Source organism: Gekko japonicus, unplaced genomic scaffold, assembly GCF_001447785.1.
Source record: "Gekko japonicus isolate JY-2015 unplaced genomic scaffold, Gekko_japonicus_V1.1 scaffold3967, whole genome shotgun sequence".
Classification (NCBI taxonomy): Eukaryota; Metazoa; Chordata; class Lepidosauria; order Squamata; family Gekkonidae; genus Gekko; species Gekko japonicus.
The window spans coordinates 65847-83157 of NW_015169906.1; the positions used below are offsets into that span (position 1 = coordinate 65847).

Genomic DNA, 17311 nt, shown 5'->3' on the forward strand with positions numbered 1-17311 from the left:
CACCGCTTAGAGGGGGCATTGCCTGGATGTTACACCTCATGGGAAAATACATCAACTAGGCTTGCTTGCTAAGCTGAATCATCACAGTGAGAAATACAAGCTGCCTGCTAGCTTTACCTGATGGATCATCACTTGGGAAATGTACAATAGGTTGCTGCATTGTTCGGTACAAATAACTGTACATTGGTATTTATCCTCCATCAGGAAGAAGACAGTTGGACTCTTCATGTTATATAACTTAGTTTGAAAGTGTTTGAAATGTGATGTTGTAGTTTGAAAGTGTTTACAATACACTAGAGTTGATGTTGTGTATAAAAAGCAAATATATTTAGCTAAAAGTACATGTGAATATTGTGTTTATTATTTCAACACGGTGTTTTCTGTGTTTATCTACCTCCTGGATGTTGGCAACTCTGGTTTATACCCAGAATTCAACTCCGTTGGTCTTAAAGGTGCCACTGGACTCAAATTTTATACGTAATGTTTTGAAGCATCTCTTGCCCTGAGAAAACAGGGCCTTGGGTAGGTCTCTAGAAGCACTCTGAGAGGCTCAGAAGTATCACAACCCACGGAATAATTTTTCTTACTTAGGACCAAACAAATGGCACTTAACAGCTTTCGAGTGCTCCAGATCTCTTCCCCTGCTTGGAAGTTTGTTTATGCTCAGAGGCATTGTCAACCAGCGGAGAACTAGGATTAACATCAAAAGGGCACCTATTCCTAGGGTTGCCAGGTCCCCACTGGCCACCAGCTGGGGATTGGGGGGGGTGTAGGATTGCCAAATCCAGGTTGGGAAACTCCTGGAGATTTAGGAATGGAGCCTGGGGAGGACAGGACCTCAGCAAGATATAATTCCATAGAGCATCTTCCAAAGCATCCATTTTCTCCAGGGAAACTGATCTTTGTGGTCTGGATATGAGGTGTAATTCCAGGGGATCCCCAGGTCCCACCTGGAGCGTGAGGACTGGCATCCCACCAAGTGTGGAGGCAGAGCACAAAGGATAGGACTGGCATCCCACCAAGTGTGGAGGCAGAGCACAAAGGATAGCATTCACCAAAGTTCAAGGAGGATGCTAAGCCTGTGGGACTCACTCTGCAACCCACAAGAGCCATCAGCCCAAAAGAACCCCATGACTATTTATTCAATTTTTTTTAACGTCGCCACTCACCCAAAGGGTGTCATAGTGACTTATTTATTTTATTTATTTCATTCAGCTTATATACTGCTCTTTCCCGAAGGCTCGGAGCAGTTTACAGAGAAGCAATCAACATTTCTAACTAGGGCGACATAGTACAGGGGGGAGGTGAATGCCTACCGGGCACCCGAGCAGGGTGTGTTGTTGCTGCTTTGTTTTGTTTTGTTTTGTTGTTCTTCGTCTCTGTTTCATGGTGGGTTCGTTCTACTTCGAGTTGATGGTGTCTCGGCTGGATCTTCTTCCGGCAGCGACTCCTACTGGGTGGACCTTCCTGGTGCGCGGCTATGCCTTACAACATTAAAGCCAATAAGGTAAAAACAACAGAAAAACAAATAACGAATATAAAATATTAACATTAAAATATTAAAACATTAAAATATATGGCCCCCAGCATACCACTATTAAAACAGCCCAAACACGTGGTTATCCTCCAAAGGCCAATCTAAATCAGCTTTGCATGCCCTGCGAAAACTAAAGAGTCTGGCAGGGCACAGGTGTCATCTGAGAGTGCATTCCAAAGGGAAGGGGCCAAAACTGAAAAGGCCCTTCCCCTGGTGACAGCTAAGCAAGCCACCCTGGGGCCAGGCACCTGCAAGAGGCCCCTTGGCAATGACCAAAGGGACAAAGGGAGGGGCAGTCTCATAGGTATGCGGGTCCCAGACCATTAAGGGCTTTGAAGGTTAACACCAACACCTTGAATCGGATCCAGAGGCTAACTGGTAGCCAGGGGAGCTGCCGCAGAATTGGAATAATATAAGCCTACCACCATAATGTTCCAGTCAGCAACCTGGCAGCTGCATTCTGGACCACCTGCAGTTTCTGAAGCGTTTTCAAGGGTAGCCCTATGTAGAGCGAATTGCAGTAGTCCAATCTGGAGGTGACCATTGCATGGATCAGTGTGACAATGTCTGACCCAGGCAAATAAAGGAGCCAGCTGGTGGGCCTGGCGCAGGTGGGAAAATGATGACCACACCACCATGGACACTCGTTTATCCAATGATAACGCAGAATCCAACCACACCCTGAGATTCTTTACAGAGTCTACAGCTGTCAACTGGACACCATTGAGTCTTGGGAGTGACCCCCTGGCTAGCATTTCCCTCTTTCCCAGCCACATGACCTCCATCTTGGATGGATTCAGCTTCAGCCAGCTCCCACTTAACCACTGGACTACCGCATCCAGCACTGGGATTGTACCAAGAGCCCTGTTGCTGGCTGCTTATCCGGCAGGAGGAAAAGCTGGGTGTCGTCGGCATATTGATGGCACCCAACTCCAAACCTTCTGAGGATTTCAGTGAGAGGGTGCATATATGTGTTAAATAACATCAAAGAGAGAATTGCACCCTGTGGGACCCCACAATTCAGGTCTCCTTGGGAAGATCTCTCCTTCCCAATAGCAACCCTCTGAGAGCATCCCTGGAGGAATGAGGAGAACCAACTACGGGCGGTGCCCCTTACCCCCAGGGAGGCAAGGACATCAATCAGGATCAAATAGTCAACTGTATCGAAGGCTGTTGATAGATCCAAAAGGATCAACAGGGCCAGCGTGCCTTTATCCAGATGTAAATGGAGATAGTCAACCAAAGCAACCAGTGCTGTCTTGGTCCCAAAGCCAGGGGAGGAGGAGGAGGAGGAGGAGGAAAAGGAGATTGGATTTATACTCCACCCTTTACTCGGAGTCTCAGAGTGGCTTACAAACTCCTTTCCCTTCTCCTCCTCACAAAAGACACCCTGTGTGGTAGGTGGGACTGAGAGAACTCTGACAGAAACTGCTCTTTTTCAATAACATCTCTGACAGAACTATGGCTTGCCCAAGGTCATCCAGCCAGCTGCAAGTGGAGGAGTGGGGAATCAAACCCGGTTCTCCCAGATTAGAGTCCGCGCACTTAACCACTATACCAAACTGGCTCTCTGAAAAGCCCAACTGAAAGGGGTCCAGGGCAGATGTCTCATCCAGGAAAACGTGGAGCTGTGCAGCTACTGGTCGCTCAATTACCTTCCCCAGAAAAGGTAGATTAGACACTGGATGGTAATTGGCCGGCTCCTTTTTATCTAAGGCGGGTTTCTTTAACAAAGTTCTTATTCTGGGCTCTAGACCAGAGAGGATTAAATCTATTTTACCAGATAGTGCCAACTCACAGTCCAAGAAAGTCGCAAAATTGATTCTTATTCTACTGCAGAAAAGTTCAGAGGTTAGAACTCATGTTCCTTCAGTAGGCAGTTCATCTGCTACATTTTCCGCTGGGGCCAGTACAGGTCTAATAATCGCCTTCTTAAGGGAGCTGGGGAAGCAGCCCTGTGAAAGGCAAATTAATCATCTGCCTCAAAGGCCACTTACCACTTGGTGGCATGATTTTACCAGCCACAAGGGACAAGGATCCAATAAGCAGGTAGTCGGCTTCACAGCTGTCAGGATCCACAAGGGTTAGCAGGCCAAAAGACTCCAAAAAAGAACCAGACTGTACAAGCGGCGCCTGCATCCTACTATTGTTATCAAATTCAGCCGCCAACTCCAGGAGGCACTTAGAGACTTTATCCACAAAATCTTTTGCAAATGAATCACAGGTGAGAGCCAAATCAGTATCAGAATATACCAAGTAAAGGCAAAGGTTTCCCTTGCTCGAAAGCCAGTCGAATCCGACTCTGGGGGGCAGTGCTCATCTCCGTTTCCAAGCCAAAGAGCAAGCAGTGTCCGAAGACATTTCTGTGGTCATGTGGCCAGCATGACTAAACACGAAGGTGCATGGAACACTGTTACCTTCCCACCAAAGTGGTACCTATTTATCTACTTGCAATGTCTTGCTTTTGAACTGCTACGGTAGTTTGGAAGGAGCTGGGGCCAGAGATGGGAGCTCACTCCGTCCTGCGGCACTCGGGTCTCGAACTGCCGAACCACGGACCTTCTGGTCTGCAGCTCAGCAACCTCTGAGCCACTGCAGCTCCTAGAACACACCAAAGGGGTGGTCAATTGTCGAACCAATCTGAATAACTGAGCTGCTTGCAAGCTAGTGGATGCAATGGAGGCAGCGAAATCATCTCTTTTCACCGCTTTCACTGCCACCTCATAGGCCTTCAATTGGGTCTCTCACAGCTTCATCCTGTGTCCATCTCCAATTCCGCTCTAGCTGTCTGAGCAACCTCTTAAAATCTCTTAAGACTCTCATTATACCAAGGAGCCACACAGAGACAGGAGGGCACAGAAGGTGTCGGGGAGCAATCCGATCAATAGCTTCCTGAAGACCTCTATTCCAAATCTCAGTCAGATTCAGATAAATCCTGCAGAGCGTTTTGGAAGCCATGAGGATCCATTAGTCTCCACGGAGCAAATATAAATACCCTCATTGCCCCTGCAGGGGGGAATGGCCATCCCCAAACTGACCCTTACAAGGAAGTGCTAACCATGGCACTGGTTCACAAACAACCACACTATTCAGATCAAGCCCTGTACAAAAGATTGGCCTGCTTCATGTGTGGAGGTTGATATGACTTGGGAGAGTCCCATTGTTGCCATGGCAGCCATGAAGTCTGGACAAACACTTGTCAGGGATGCTCTGGGCTGATCGTAGACTAGATGGCCGGTATGGCCCCTTCCAAATCTGTGATTCTATGATCCTGGAATACTAAATTCCACGCCGAGCAGCACCTGAGAACTTTGTCTGGCAACAGAATTAGGTCTTCTAAGTTGAAATCAGTTGAGCTCCTTAATTGCTCTTGCCAGGCTTGTAGAATATTATTAACACTAGCTCGCCACCTAGTGGTGCATAACGCTAAAGGGCTTCTGGTTGCCAGACGATCTTAGGCTCTCCTGGCTATTCTACACACAATGCCATATGATAATCATAATAATACTAATTATTAGAGTATTATTAACATTTGACTGCCCAGGTATCCCCTCATTGTTAATCTGACAGAAAGACTTCCTAAATTCAAAGGGAATTTTCCCAATAGGGGTTTTTATGAACACAAGACAATCTCTTTTAACCAGAAAACTTCAGTCTTGCAGCCGAAGATAAGCACCTGAAAGGAGGACCAGCTAGCACTTCAGACCATACGTTAAACCCCCTTCCTGTATGTAATGCTTGAGGAAGTCCGTCTCAGTGTATCTGAAGAAGTATGCGTGCACACCAAAGCTTATGCCCAGAATTAAACTCTGTGGTCTTAAAGGTGCCCTGGACTCAAACTTTGTTCTGTTGCTTCAGACCAACATGGCGACCCACCTGAAACATTTTTTGTAAGAAGGGTCTCACACACACACACTCACCATTTCATCCTCACAGCAGCCCTGTAAGGTACATTAGTTTCAGAAAATGATTTGCCAAAATTCAAACTGTGAGTTTCCAGGCCAAGTGCGGATTAGAACCCAGATCTACCCAGTCACAATCCAACTCTCTGGCCCTTGAATTTACCCAGGGAGCTTCTAGGCAAAGGGAGATCCACTCTAAGAAAGGTTTCCAAAGGATCTCCTGCTCAGCCTCCAGAATAGATCTTCAAGACAAGACTGTTGAAAGCAGTTAGGGTGCGGTCAGACACGCTGTTTGATCTGGTGTTGTGACCCGTTATGCTTCAGAAACGGGTTTCATAGGCACGTTCACACATCAACATCTGCACACCATCCCCAACCATCGCTTTCCTGCTCAAAACCCCCTTTAAACCGGATTATTTTGCTACCAGGTCCCCAAGTGGTGTTTTCCTGATTCTCCGGTTCCAGTCGCACTTTTCTGACATCTGATCGCTCCTGCAGTGTCGAGCCGCTTCCAGGTGCCTCAACCCCCTCCCCTCTAGAAAGCTGCCCAAGGCTACCGTTTTTCGCCCGCCATTTTTTTAATGCGTTGGCAGTGTGCACATAGGCGGAGCTCCGCCATGTTTAGAAAACTGACATTTAAACGGTCACTTATTTTAGCGTTTAGATGAGTTCGGGATCTCACAGAGGCCATTTTCAGGTCAAACGTTTAAACGGAAGTCTTTTGTTGGAGGGGCTGGATTGATTCGCCCTGGTGGTTCTGTGCATGCGCCATGATAGTCCCCCCCTTCTATGGAGGGGTGCCTATGCGCATGCGCAAACTGAGGGGAATTTTTTTAAAAAACCTGCCTACACACACTCCCACTACATTGGTAGTGTAGAGGCCAGGGAGCGACGTGACTGCGCTGTGAAGCAGGATAAGGGAGGTAAGTGTGATCGCGATTATCCAGATCAAATATAATCCAGTTAGAACCAGAGCAGTTTAACCCGCTCTCAGCATGCCATCTGACCGCACCCTTAAACTGTCAAAAAAAACCCCCAACACAACAAGATGAAAGCAGAACCCAAAGAATACTCAGATGTGCCTCAACTCCACACACAATTCCTAGGCTAGGGTGGGACTTAGATAACCATTACAGCTGTTCCCCTCCCTATTAAACACGCAAGCTAATAATAATCTGCGTGCGTCTCCTTGCTCCAGTGTCCCAAGCCCACTCACAGGCAGGAGGCACTTAAATATCCATTACAGCTTCCCTCATGATTAAAGATATAACCTAATATTTAGGAAGGCAGGTGATCTCTCTACCCAAAAGATTTCTACTTGCGTTTTGTATTCAGAAGACATGTCTTTGGCAGCTGCGTAGTAGGATTCAGGGCATCCTAGGCCCAAACTCTCTGTGATGGGCCTATTGGCCTGTCCTGTCAAGAGGCACAAGGATGCCAGCCTCCAGGTGGGACCTCCAGGTGGGAATTTTCCCAGCATGGGTTTTTATGAACACAAGACAATCTCTTTTAACCAGAAAACTCCATGCCTCTTCAGTCTTGCAGCCGAAGATAAGCACCTGAAGGGAGGACCAGCTAGAACTTCAGACCATACGTTAAACCCCCTTCCTGTATGTAATGCTTGAGGAAATCCGTCTCAGTGTATCTGAAGAAGTATGCGTGCACACCAAAGCTTATGCCCAGAATTAAACTCTGTTGGTCTTAAAGGTGCCCTGGACTCAAACTTTGTTCTGTTGCTTCATATCAACATGGCGACCCACCTGAAACATTTTTTGCAAGAAGGGTCTCACACTCTAATCTGGGAGAACCAGGTTTGATTTCCCACTCCTCCACATACAGCTGCTGGTGTGACCTTAGGCCAGTTACAAGTTCATTCAGAGCTGTTCTCTCATGAGCAGTTCTCGAGAGAGCTCTCTCAGCCTCACCTACCTCACAGGGTGTCTGTTGTGGGGAGGGGAAGGGAAAGGAGATTGTGAGAATCCTTCAGGTACTGAAGGGCGGGGTATAAATCCAATTTCTTCTTCTTCGTGGGACAACTTCATACTCCTGAGCTAGGAGTGGGTGAGCGAGAGAGTCTCTTCCTCCTCACACCTGGGCCAGGCTCATCAAAGGAGGACAGGAGAAGGTAAGTCAACGGGGCAAGGGGGTTGTGGGATGGAAGCAAACCCCCCACCTTGCTCCTGGGTTCAAATAAAAGATATTTCATGATTTGGGGTGGGTTTTGTTCACATCTATGGGAGGAAGAAATAAGGAGTAAACAAAGGCAGAAAAACAGAATGACAAACAGAGAAACTATGCAGTAAGAACTGGACAGCAGATACAGCAAACACTTCACTAGACCACAATCCTGCTTTGTTTTCATACAATCTCTGAACAGGCCTGCAGGTATATGGGTCCCAAGCCAATCAAGGCTTTTTAGGTGAAAACTAGAACCCTGAACAGAACTTGGTAACTGATTGGTAGCCAATGGAGTGTTTATGGAATGAGTTTGACCCGCATGTTCCGCCTGGTGCTCAACAGTGACCAATAGGAGTTTGTTCTTTAAGGGCAGACCCTTGTGGAGTGCATTACAGTAGTCTAACCTTGAAATTATCTGGAAAACATTCATTACAATGTGGAAACTGCCAAACAATATTATACTGGCAATGGCACCAATTCAGTTTTATTAATTTTAGCAAACAATGAATCTTTAGAGACGTATAATTTTTAGTGGTAAAGGAAATGAAGCCCTGGGAAATTCCCTGCCCCACATCTCTGCTCTCAGCCTTCTTGAAAGGTACGATCCAAATCCTTGTTGAAGTCTTTGACTTCCATGCGCTTAGCAGGGTGTGGTTCTGCTCAGCCTTGTGCTCTGATTGTTCCCACTCTGGTGTAAACCACAGAGCCATGGTCCTGTTTAGAGGGAGGAGAGGGCAGTAGAGAGAAATCCTGCCCCATGTCTCCAGGAGCCTCTCATTCCAGGCCTGGAGATACCACTGAGACTCTCCAGAACTCACACCATGGAGGACAAGATGGAGCCCTCTGGGACCCTGTGGCACACGGCAAACCAGTGTCCTCCGCATCACTCCTGGGACCAATTGGCCGGGCAGAACTGGAAGTACCACAGGATGGTGTCCCCAGTCTCCATCTTTGTTACTTGGTACAGAAGGATACCATGGTCTGTGTTACAGTATCAATGGAAAGTCAGCAGGGACACTCTACCGGAGCCCAACAAATCCCAGGCGCCAGGGTACCATGGCCCCTACACATTTCACTGTGGTGCCTAATATGTTTTAAATCAACAATTTATTGCAAGTGCCTCTCAGTGATTCTCAGTAGAAGTACAGTGTTTAATTAGATCCAGGTGGGCAGCCATGTTGATCTGAAGTAGTAGAACAAAGTTTGAGTCTAGTGACACCTTTAAGACCCAACAGAGTTTTCTTCAAGGTATGCTAATATTCCTAATAGTTAATTAATAATAATACCTAAAGGTGCCACTGGACTCACACTTTGTTTTGCTGCTTCAGACCAACATGGCTACCCCACCTGAATCCTTCTACAGTGTTCAATTAGCTAAAGGACAGAGTTTAGCTTTTTGTTGTGATGGCCACAGGGGTCACCCCATACCCATTTATCTACTACAACACTCTTGTTACATCTTTAAAGAAAATGAGGAACTGTGAAGAGTTTAGGATGAGGATTTGTGGTAGCAATAACGGGAAAGTGTGGTCATAAAAACATAACACTCAGAAGGCTGAGAAATAACTCCGGCTCCTAAAGCTAGAGAATCTTTGTCAAGGCCTGCTCTCTTCCCCCTCTCCCTCTCCCAGAGCAGGTTTTCCCCTCACAGCCACTAAAGCTGTTGTGGTTCCAAAACCTTGCCTGAAACATGCATTGAGAAGAAGCCCATGTTCAGATTTCAGACCTAGGGCTTAGTGCCAGTTTCTCCTGTGAAATGGGCAATTTGCACTGCTTGCTGTCAATAAAAGGAGAATTTAGAAGTATGGCTTGGGTGTTCCCACACCAACCAAAAAGCTGTTATTTGGCCTGCCATTTACCACCAAAATCCTGAGATTTCTGTACTTATCAATCCATTGCACATAAGAAGAGTCTCACCCCAGATGAATACTATTTAATCCTCACAGCTATCCTGTAAAGCATCCTGGGGCTCAAAAAGTGCCTGGCCAAAAATCAGCCAGTGAGCTTTCAGGCCAAGTGTGGATTTGGACTCAGATCCACTCAGTTATAACCCAACATTCTGGATCTTGAACTTAATATCTGGGGATCAGTTGTAGCAAAAGGTGCCAGTCTCAAGGGCGTGCCAGAGAGGTTCTTTCTTACAGCTTTACAGACAGTGTTTAAAACCTCCCAAAGCACTTCCGCTGGACTAACATTTTAAACGTTTCCTTTCATTCCAGTTTGTAGAAAAATCCCACAAAAACACAGAAAAGGGCATTTTACGTCTCCTTCCTGATGCTGTCAGGAGACTCAAGGGGAAATTGTATTTTACAACATTCATCTCCCAAATTCCAACTGTAAGGATATCCACTCAACTCCAAGGATGCTGTGTGTTGTTAAGGGCCCCTTTGGATTTATCGAGTTTTCCTTTTCAATCTGAATTAATCCCACAGGTGAGTCTCTGAAAAAGTCACAATCCTTTGGATTGTGGGGATGCTTCTTAGGCCTACTTGCCAGATGGAACCATTTGTAAATTAGGAAAGTCAGCTATTCACACTGTCTTACATCACACACAGACAGGCTGTAGATATCAGCTTCTCTATTTCTTCACAGGATTTTGCAAATGGAAATGTTGTTAGTTCTTCAGATTAATTTTTCAGAGAGAAGGACAACTGAAAAGGCCCTTCTTTGTTGAAAGTATGTTCTGAACTCTCCATACCTCAGCAACTGAAGAAGAGCCTCATCAGAACCACCTATAGGAAAGTTTTATCATCTGAGGAACATGAAGGTCTGAAATCAGCCTCTTGCCACACACTGAACACTTCTGAGGTTTCTCCTGTGTGTGGATTCCTCAGAGCTTAAGAAGTGCAGAGCTGGTCTTGAATCTCCCTTCCACTCTCAGAATACATCTTTGCTTTCTTCTTGTGTGATCAGTTCACATTTCAGTCATGGTTAAAACTCTTTCCACCATCTGAGTATTTATACCATTTCTCCCTGAGTTGATTTTTTTTTTTTTTTGGCATCTACAGGTATGGTAAAGTTTCTGTGCAGATGCAAGATCTTTCCAAGACTTTATTTTTTTTCAACCTGTGGGGACTCTGTAGTTGTCTTTAAGGTGTGAAATAGGAGAGACGCTCTAGTAATAGGCAAAACAGCTATGTGGTTTCTTCCCATGTGGATTCTTTGATGTTGTTGAAGGCTGGATTTTTGAATGAACCTCTTTCCACACTCTGAGCATGCAAAAGGTTTCTCCCCTGTGTGGGTTCTTTGATGTCGCTGAAGATTGCCATTCCAGCTGAAGCTCATTCCGCACTCTGAACATTCAAAAGGCTTCTCTTCTGTGTGGGTTCTCAGATGCTGTTGAAGATGGCAAGTACGACTGAATCTCTTTCCACACTCTGAGCACTGAAAAGGTTTCTCCCCTGTATGGATTCTTCGATGCCGCTGAAGTTCGCTATACCAACCAAAGCACTTTCCACACTCTAAGCATTTATATGGCTTCTCTCCTGAATGAATTCTTTGGTGTTGAATAAGGTTTGCTTTCTGTGAATAGCTCTTACCACATTCTAAGCAGCTGTAAGGTTTCTCTCCTGTGTGGATTCGGTGATGTCTAAGGAGCTCTGCTCTGCAAAGAAAACTCCTTCCACATGCCAAGCATTGATGGGTCTTCTTTCCATTGTGCATTTGCAAATGAATATTATATAGAGTTTGATCTGAGAAGTTCATTCCACACTCCAAGCACTTGTATGTTTCCTCCACTATGTGAAGTATGTCACAGAAATTCCCTGCTCTCATGGAAATCGCCTGCTCATCCCTCTTGTCATCCATGTGGCATCTCTCCTGCCTCTTTGGTTCATCTTGATTCCTGAAGTTTCCATTCAACTCTTCAGGCTTGGCTTTATCTGGAGATAATTGAAGCAGTTCTTCATATTCCTCGTTCTCCTGATCTTCCCCTGTGGGAATAAAGAGAGAGATCCCGTTAGCACCCAAGCAAGGAGGTCATATCTCCACCTGAAGTTTTTTCCACACTCAACATGTTGCAGTGGCTTCTTCTTGTTGTACATTAAATGTACATTAAAGCCTGCTGCATCAGAGAAGATCATTCCACACTCTTGAGTATTTTATATGGCTTCTCACCCAAATGAGTTCTTTGATATGAAGTAAGGGTTGTTAGACAGCTGAAGTGCCTTCTGCACTCCAAGCAGCTACATGGTTTCTCTCCCATGCAGATTTGTTCCTGGGAAACAACATTCATTTTCTGAATGAAGGTCTTTCCAAAAGCCATACTTTCGTTTTCGTTTTCCCTGGAGTGGAATTTCTGGTTAGCATGGAGCCCTTTGTTCCTTTGTTTTTTGGTCGGCCTTTCTTCTTGGACTGGGATGTCATGGGAGCCCCCTCCTTGGCAAGGAATTGGTTTATCCCTCCTCTTGACCCTGCTGTTTCCCTCCTTCCTCTCAATTCCTTCTAGATTCCTGAAGTTTCCTGCAGACTCTTCCTTTTTAGAATTATCCAATGCTGGTACCTGGAATTCCTCGGCCGTCTCACCTATACTTCCTGCTGGAATAAAGAGAGAGAGACTATCAGCAGCCATGCAAACAAAAACAAGTCTCAGATTCATCACTCCTGCCTCCTGGGGTGTATTTCAATTACTCCCTCAAAATCACTTTCATCTCCAAACTAAGTCACTGGACACACTTTTTACCAGGCCTGGCCCTGCAGTGGGAACTTTTAAATCACCTGCGTTTCCCTCCCTTCCTCAAAACTCCCCATATGTACACTTTAAGGGAAAAGGGGGGTGAAGATCCATTCCCCTATTTGTATTTCACTTGCTGTGAACGCCTTTTGATTTTCTGCTTCACATAAAATTCAGAGAGTTTCGGGGATAGGCGTTCCACCGGGCGTGAGTAGTTGGTTTTTAGCCTCTGAAAATTAGGGGAGAAGCCAGGACCTCATCGAGTGACCCAGACAGTCCAAAGGGGACCTCCCAGGTTTTTTGAAGGAAATCTAGATATTGGGGAGCGGCAAAGAACAGGGAAGGTCGGATGACGTCTAGCTGACTACTGTGGTGCTAGTAGGAAGTGCTGCCAAGTCACAGCCGATTTATGGTTTTCAAGGCAAGAAATGTTCAGATGTGCCATTCCCTGCCTCTGCCTCGCAACCCTGGGCTTCCTTAGCTGTCTCCCATCCAAGTACTAACCACTTAGCTTTCAAGATCTGGCCAGCGTGGGTTATCCATGTGAGGGCCTGACCACTGCAGACAAGAGTCAGTGGGACTTGGCCTTGTCCAGCAGGCCTCTTGTTAGGTCACCTTCCTAGAATATCCAGAATAGGTCACTCTTCCTAGAATATGCAGTCCTCAGAAGAATCTAAGGACAGAGAAGACCTTGAAAAGACAGAAGGAACCCCTGCTGAGCTCAGCCCCAGAAGGAGCTTCCAGGTATCTTGGATTTTAGGCCCCAGAAGGTCTCCCTCCCACCTTACCCAGTGGGCCGGCCTCCTCTTCCTCAACAGCCATCGAAAGCTTCCTCTCAGATGGAGCCTCGCCTGCCTCAGAGACGCTCCCATCCGCCTCCTCCCAGGGCACCTGCAACAGCAGAGAGGGCACCTTTCAGGGCAGAGCCAGAGAGCCGGAGAGGGTGGAGATGAAGAGAGGGGAGGGCTCGGTCTCCTACCCAGGATGTAGAGCAGTGGTGGCGAACCTATGGCATGGGTGTCAGAGGTGGCACTCAGAGCCTTCTCTGTGGGCACGCGTGCCATCGCCCCAGCCAGGCCCAGACCACCATTAAAGTGTCGAATTCTCTGCCAAATAATTTTAAGTACATGACAGCATTTGGGATTGCTTTCCTTACTTTGTTTGGATCATCTTAAGTTAATGTATGAGTTGTTTTTTCTAAAGTAAAACCTCAGCATTCAGGTTAAATTGCTGTGTTGGCACTTTGCGATAAACAAGTGGGTTTTGGGTCGCAGTTTGGGCACTCGGTCTCTAAAAGGTTCGCCATCACTGATGTAGAGGATTCACTGTGCAGAAGGGAAAAACCAGGACAGACTTTCATTAAGGAACATTACAAAACCAGCTTGAAGGAGCCTGCTGACAGCTGAGCCAGGGAGGAAGAAGAACTTAGCAGGCCGCATTGGAGATACTGCAATTGATTCCACACTTGAAAAGGTGCAAGGGGGGGAAACAAGAGCTCCTGGCCCCGCCACACGGCAGGGATCGTGCCCTGGCAGCACTTTTGGGCAGCCTGAGTCCAGTTCTCAAATGGTGATAGTGTCTGGGATTCAGACCTGTGGAAGTTCTTTTCTCCCTTTCTCACAATACAAGAATGTGTGGGCATGCAATGGAATTAATAAGCAGTAGATTTAGAAAAGATAAAAGGAAGTACTTCTTCGCAAAAAGAATCATGAACACATGGAATTCACTGCTGCAGGAAGTGGTGGTGGCCACAAGCACGGACGGCTTTAAGAGGGGATTGGATAAACATATGGAGCAGAGGTCCATCAGTGGCTATTAGCCACAAGGGATAGAGGGAACACTCTGTCTGAGGCAGTGATGTTCTGTATTCTTGGTGCTTGAGGGGCAAGGGTGGGAGGGCTTCTGGAGTTCTGGCCCTGCTGGTGGACCTCCTGATGACACCTGGGTTTTGGCCACTGTGTGACACAGAGTCTTTGGACTGGATGGGCCATTGGCCTGATCCAACATGGCTTCTCTTATGTTCCCACAGTCTCAGTGTTCTGTCTAAGCTGAGTTAGTGTTCCTAGGGCAAGGCCACCAAGAAGGCCCCAGACATACTGGCAGCTACCAAAAGGCAGGATCTTGGAGGGGATCTTCAGGATTCTCATGGTCAACACCTGCAGATGGTGTTCCAGGCCACACCTGTCACCTGTGGAGATGGCAAGGGGGCAGGAATCTAGTGTACCCACAAACCCCCTGTTCTTTCAGGGGGAGATTGTGATAGACGGCCTCTAGTTCTACCCTCCAGGCATCCCAGCCAGTCACTGCTTAGGGGAGTAGGCAGACACTAAATGGCATCACCAATAAGAGGCTGTGGAACCTCTGGGAGAGTTAAATGGAGGGAAAGTCTGTCTTCACCTCAGATAGGGCTTGGGGAAGTGACAGAAAAACAGGGGAAACAACAAAGAGATTAACATCCTGGAGATTAGTTAGGTAGCTGGGCTTCCGTTGGTGAAGGAAAAGGGCTCAGATACCTATAGTATAGGTACTTAGGAATCAGGGGCTGATAGAGAGGCAGGAGTCCTGTGTTACCTTAGGGAAATATTGCATTAGTGACTTGTGAGGGGACTGAAAGAAATATCCCAAGAGACAAGCTGACCCTGAGAACATAAGAACAGCCTGCTGGATCAGACCAATGATCCATCTAGTCCAGCCTCCTGTCTCTCACACAGTGGCTAACCAGTTCCCCTGGAGGGCCAACAACAGGGCAGAGAGGCAGAGGGCTTCCCCAAGATGCTGCCTCCTGGCTCTGGGATTCAGAGGTTTATTGCCTCTGAATGTGGAGGTTCCCCTCAGCCACCGTGGCTAGTAGCCACAGACTTATTCCTGTAGCCATCACGACACCCTCTGGCAGTGAATTCCACATTTTAATCACTCTCTGTGTGAAGCAGTATTTCCTTTCATCCTTTTTGACCTGTTTCAATTTTCTGAAGTTCGACATGCTGAAATTCTTGAGTTTAAGGAGACGTTCCAAGTGAAATAATTTTCTCTCTCCCTCTGACAGCAATACCCTGTAAGCTCAGTAAAGCTGTGAGTGTTGTGAAAGTGTAACGGTTTAAAGCAGAGTTCTGCTTCCCTCGCTGTAGAGAACCCCAGGTCATGACATTCCTAGTCTCATCCACCACTAAGCACTGAGCCCTTCTAAAGGAGAGACCATAAATGTATCTTTTTCCATTGTGAAAGGAAGGTATTGGTGTGGATCACTCCAGAAGAAAGGGTGGTGAGAAGCAGGGGTCGTTTCCTGCAGGAGCGCACAGGAGTGGAGCTCCGGCAGTAAAGATCCCAGGGGGCGGGCACATGAAACGAGCCTCACCCCCTGCTCCCAGCAGCCCTCAGTCAGAGCAAGAAGCAGCCAGGTAAGTTGCAGAGCTCCCCCTGGCCCCCCGGTCCAAAACAGTCCAGTAGCACTTTTAAGACCAAGTTTTATTCAGGCACAAACTCTCCCTCCGGAGTATTGGCCCCACTGGCGGACTTCCTAATGGCACCTAAGTTTTGGCCACTGTGTGACACAGAGTGTGGGACTGGATGGGCCACTGGCCTGATCCAACATGGCTTCTTTTATGTCCTTATGCAGTAACAACTATTTGCCGCAGAGTAAACGCCTAGGGCAATGCCACCAAGAAGGCCCCAGACATACTAAAAAGGTAAAGGTAAAGGTTCCCTTGCTCGAAAGCCAGTCGAGTCCGACTCTAGGGTTGCGGTGCTCATCACACTTCTGGTGATGTCAGGGGGTGTGGCATATGCAAATAAATTGTGCTAATGAGTTATGCTAATGAGCTCCTGCGCCTCTTTTTCTACGAAATGACCCCTGGTGGGAAGAAGTAGAAAGTACCTCAGATTCCCCTTCCACCACCCCAGGCTTCCTTTATAATAGGAGCTCATAATTCCAGCACAGTTATTCACTAAAACTGTCTCACTGACCACTCACAACCCATGCCATACCGAAAATCTACTCGGTCAGTGGTACTGGAAGATGTGACAGTGAGGGTGGTGAGCCGAGAAAGCACCGAACTGTCACAGAGGGCCAACCCTTCAAGGCTGACCAAATATTCCTTCCCAGATTGAGAGAGAATTCCTCCCCACCCCAAAACCATGGATTCAGGTGGAAACAAGGCAACAAGGCCTCCCATCACACCCTGGGAGTCCCCTTCTCTCTCTCCCCATGCCAATATGGACAGAGATCGCGGCCCCTCCTCAACCACAGGCCCTCCCGCGGTCAGGACCCACACAGCAGAAGGGCCTCACCTGCTTCTCCTGCCTCAACAGGAACTCTTCGGCCAGGGCCACAGCCTGAGAACAGCTCTCAGGGCCGCTCTCCCTCACCTGGCTCTGGATCTCCGGGGGCAGGACGCTCAGCAGCTGTTCTAGGACCAAGAGCTCCAGGATCTGCTCCTTGCTGCGATTCTCCACTCTCAGCCACCCACGGCACATTTCCTGCAGTCGGCTGTAAGCCCCCCGGGGCCCCTCAGCCTCCTGGTAGCAGAAATGCCTGAACTGCTGGCGCTGCTTCTCCCGGCTCAGGGCTTCTGCTTGCAAGATGGCCGCCTTCACCTTCCCATAATCCTCTCTGTCTCTCATATCCAGACTGCTAAAGGCCCATTTTGCTACTCCGCTGAGGGCCGGCAGGAGTCGGGTCGCCCACTCTTCCTGGGGCCACTGACAGGCCTCGGCCACTTGCTCAAAGGCAGCCAAAAAGGTCTTGGCATCATCCCAGGGTGACAGTTTCTCTGGTAAGGGGGAGATTCCCCATGGAGAGTGAGAGGACTCCAGAGTCCTGAGGAATTTCTGCCACTGGACTTCCCACTCCTCAAGGGAAAGGGATCCCTCCCCTGCGGGATTCATTGGATGCTCTGTTCTCCTTTTCAGGATTTCACTGATACTCCCAGCCTGGAGAATATGAGGGGCTACTCCTCTCCCTTCCGATACGTCCCCTAATTTAGGACTTATGGGAATCTCTTTCTCCATTTCTGGCTCTGAATAATC

The 17311-nt window shown here is 47.5% G+C and overlaps 2 protein-coding genes across 2 annotated transcripts in view; both read right to left on the reverse strand.

Moving 5' to 3' along the window:
- The window catches only part of LOC107115742 (zinc finger protein 721-like), a 34336-nt gene extending 30660 nt beyond the window's left edge, over nucleotides 1-3676 (reverse strand). The window contains exon 1 of the mRNA XM_015417504.1: nucleotides 3535-3676. Coding sequence (XP_015272990.1) covers nucleotides 3535-3676 — 142 coding nt within the window. The remainder of the gene's footprint in view (nucleotides 1-3534) is intronic.
- A 6992-nt stretch (nucleotides 3677-10668) lies between these two features.
- LOC107115743 (zinc finger protein 397-like) lies at nucleotides 10669-17170 on the reverse strand. The gene is made up of 3 exons (XM_015417505.1): nucleotides 16574-17170; nucleotides 13078-13180; nucleotides 10669-11549 (listed from the first exon to the last, which is right to left on the reverse strand). Exons 1-3 carry the CDS (start codon nucleotides 17168-17170, stop codon nucleotides 10669-10671), a joined length of 1581 nt encoding a protein of 526 aa, XP_015272991.1.
- Between the last annotated feature and the right edge of the window lie 141 nt (nucleotides 17171-17311).

What these genes read in the sequence shown, in the direction of transcription:
- LOC107115743 (XM_015417505.1), bottom strand. Translation starts at nt 17,170, where the DNA reads ATGAATCCCGCAGGGGAGGGATCCCTTTCCCTTGAGGAGTGGGAAGTC. An exon ending in TGTTGAGGCAGGAGAAGCAG is followed by an intron (nt 13,181 to 16,573) that starts GTGAGGCCCTTC and finishes CTGCTGTTGCAG; the next exon opens with GTGCCCTGGGAGGAGGCGGA. An exon ending in AGAGGAGGCCGGCCCACTGG is followed by an intron (nt 11,550 to 13,077) that starts GTAAGGTGGGAG and finishes TTATTCCCACAG; the next exon opens with GGGAAGATCAGGAGAACGAG.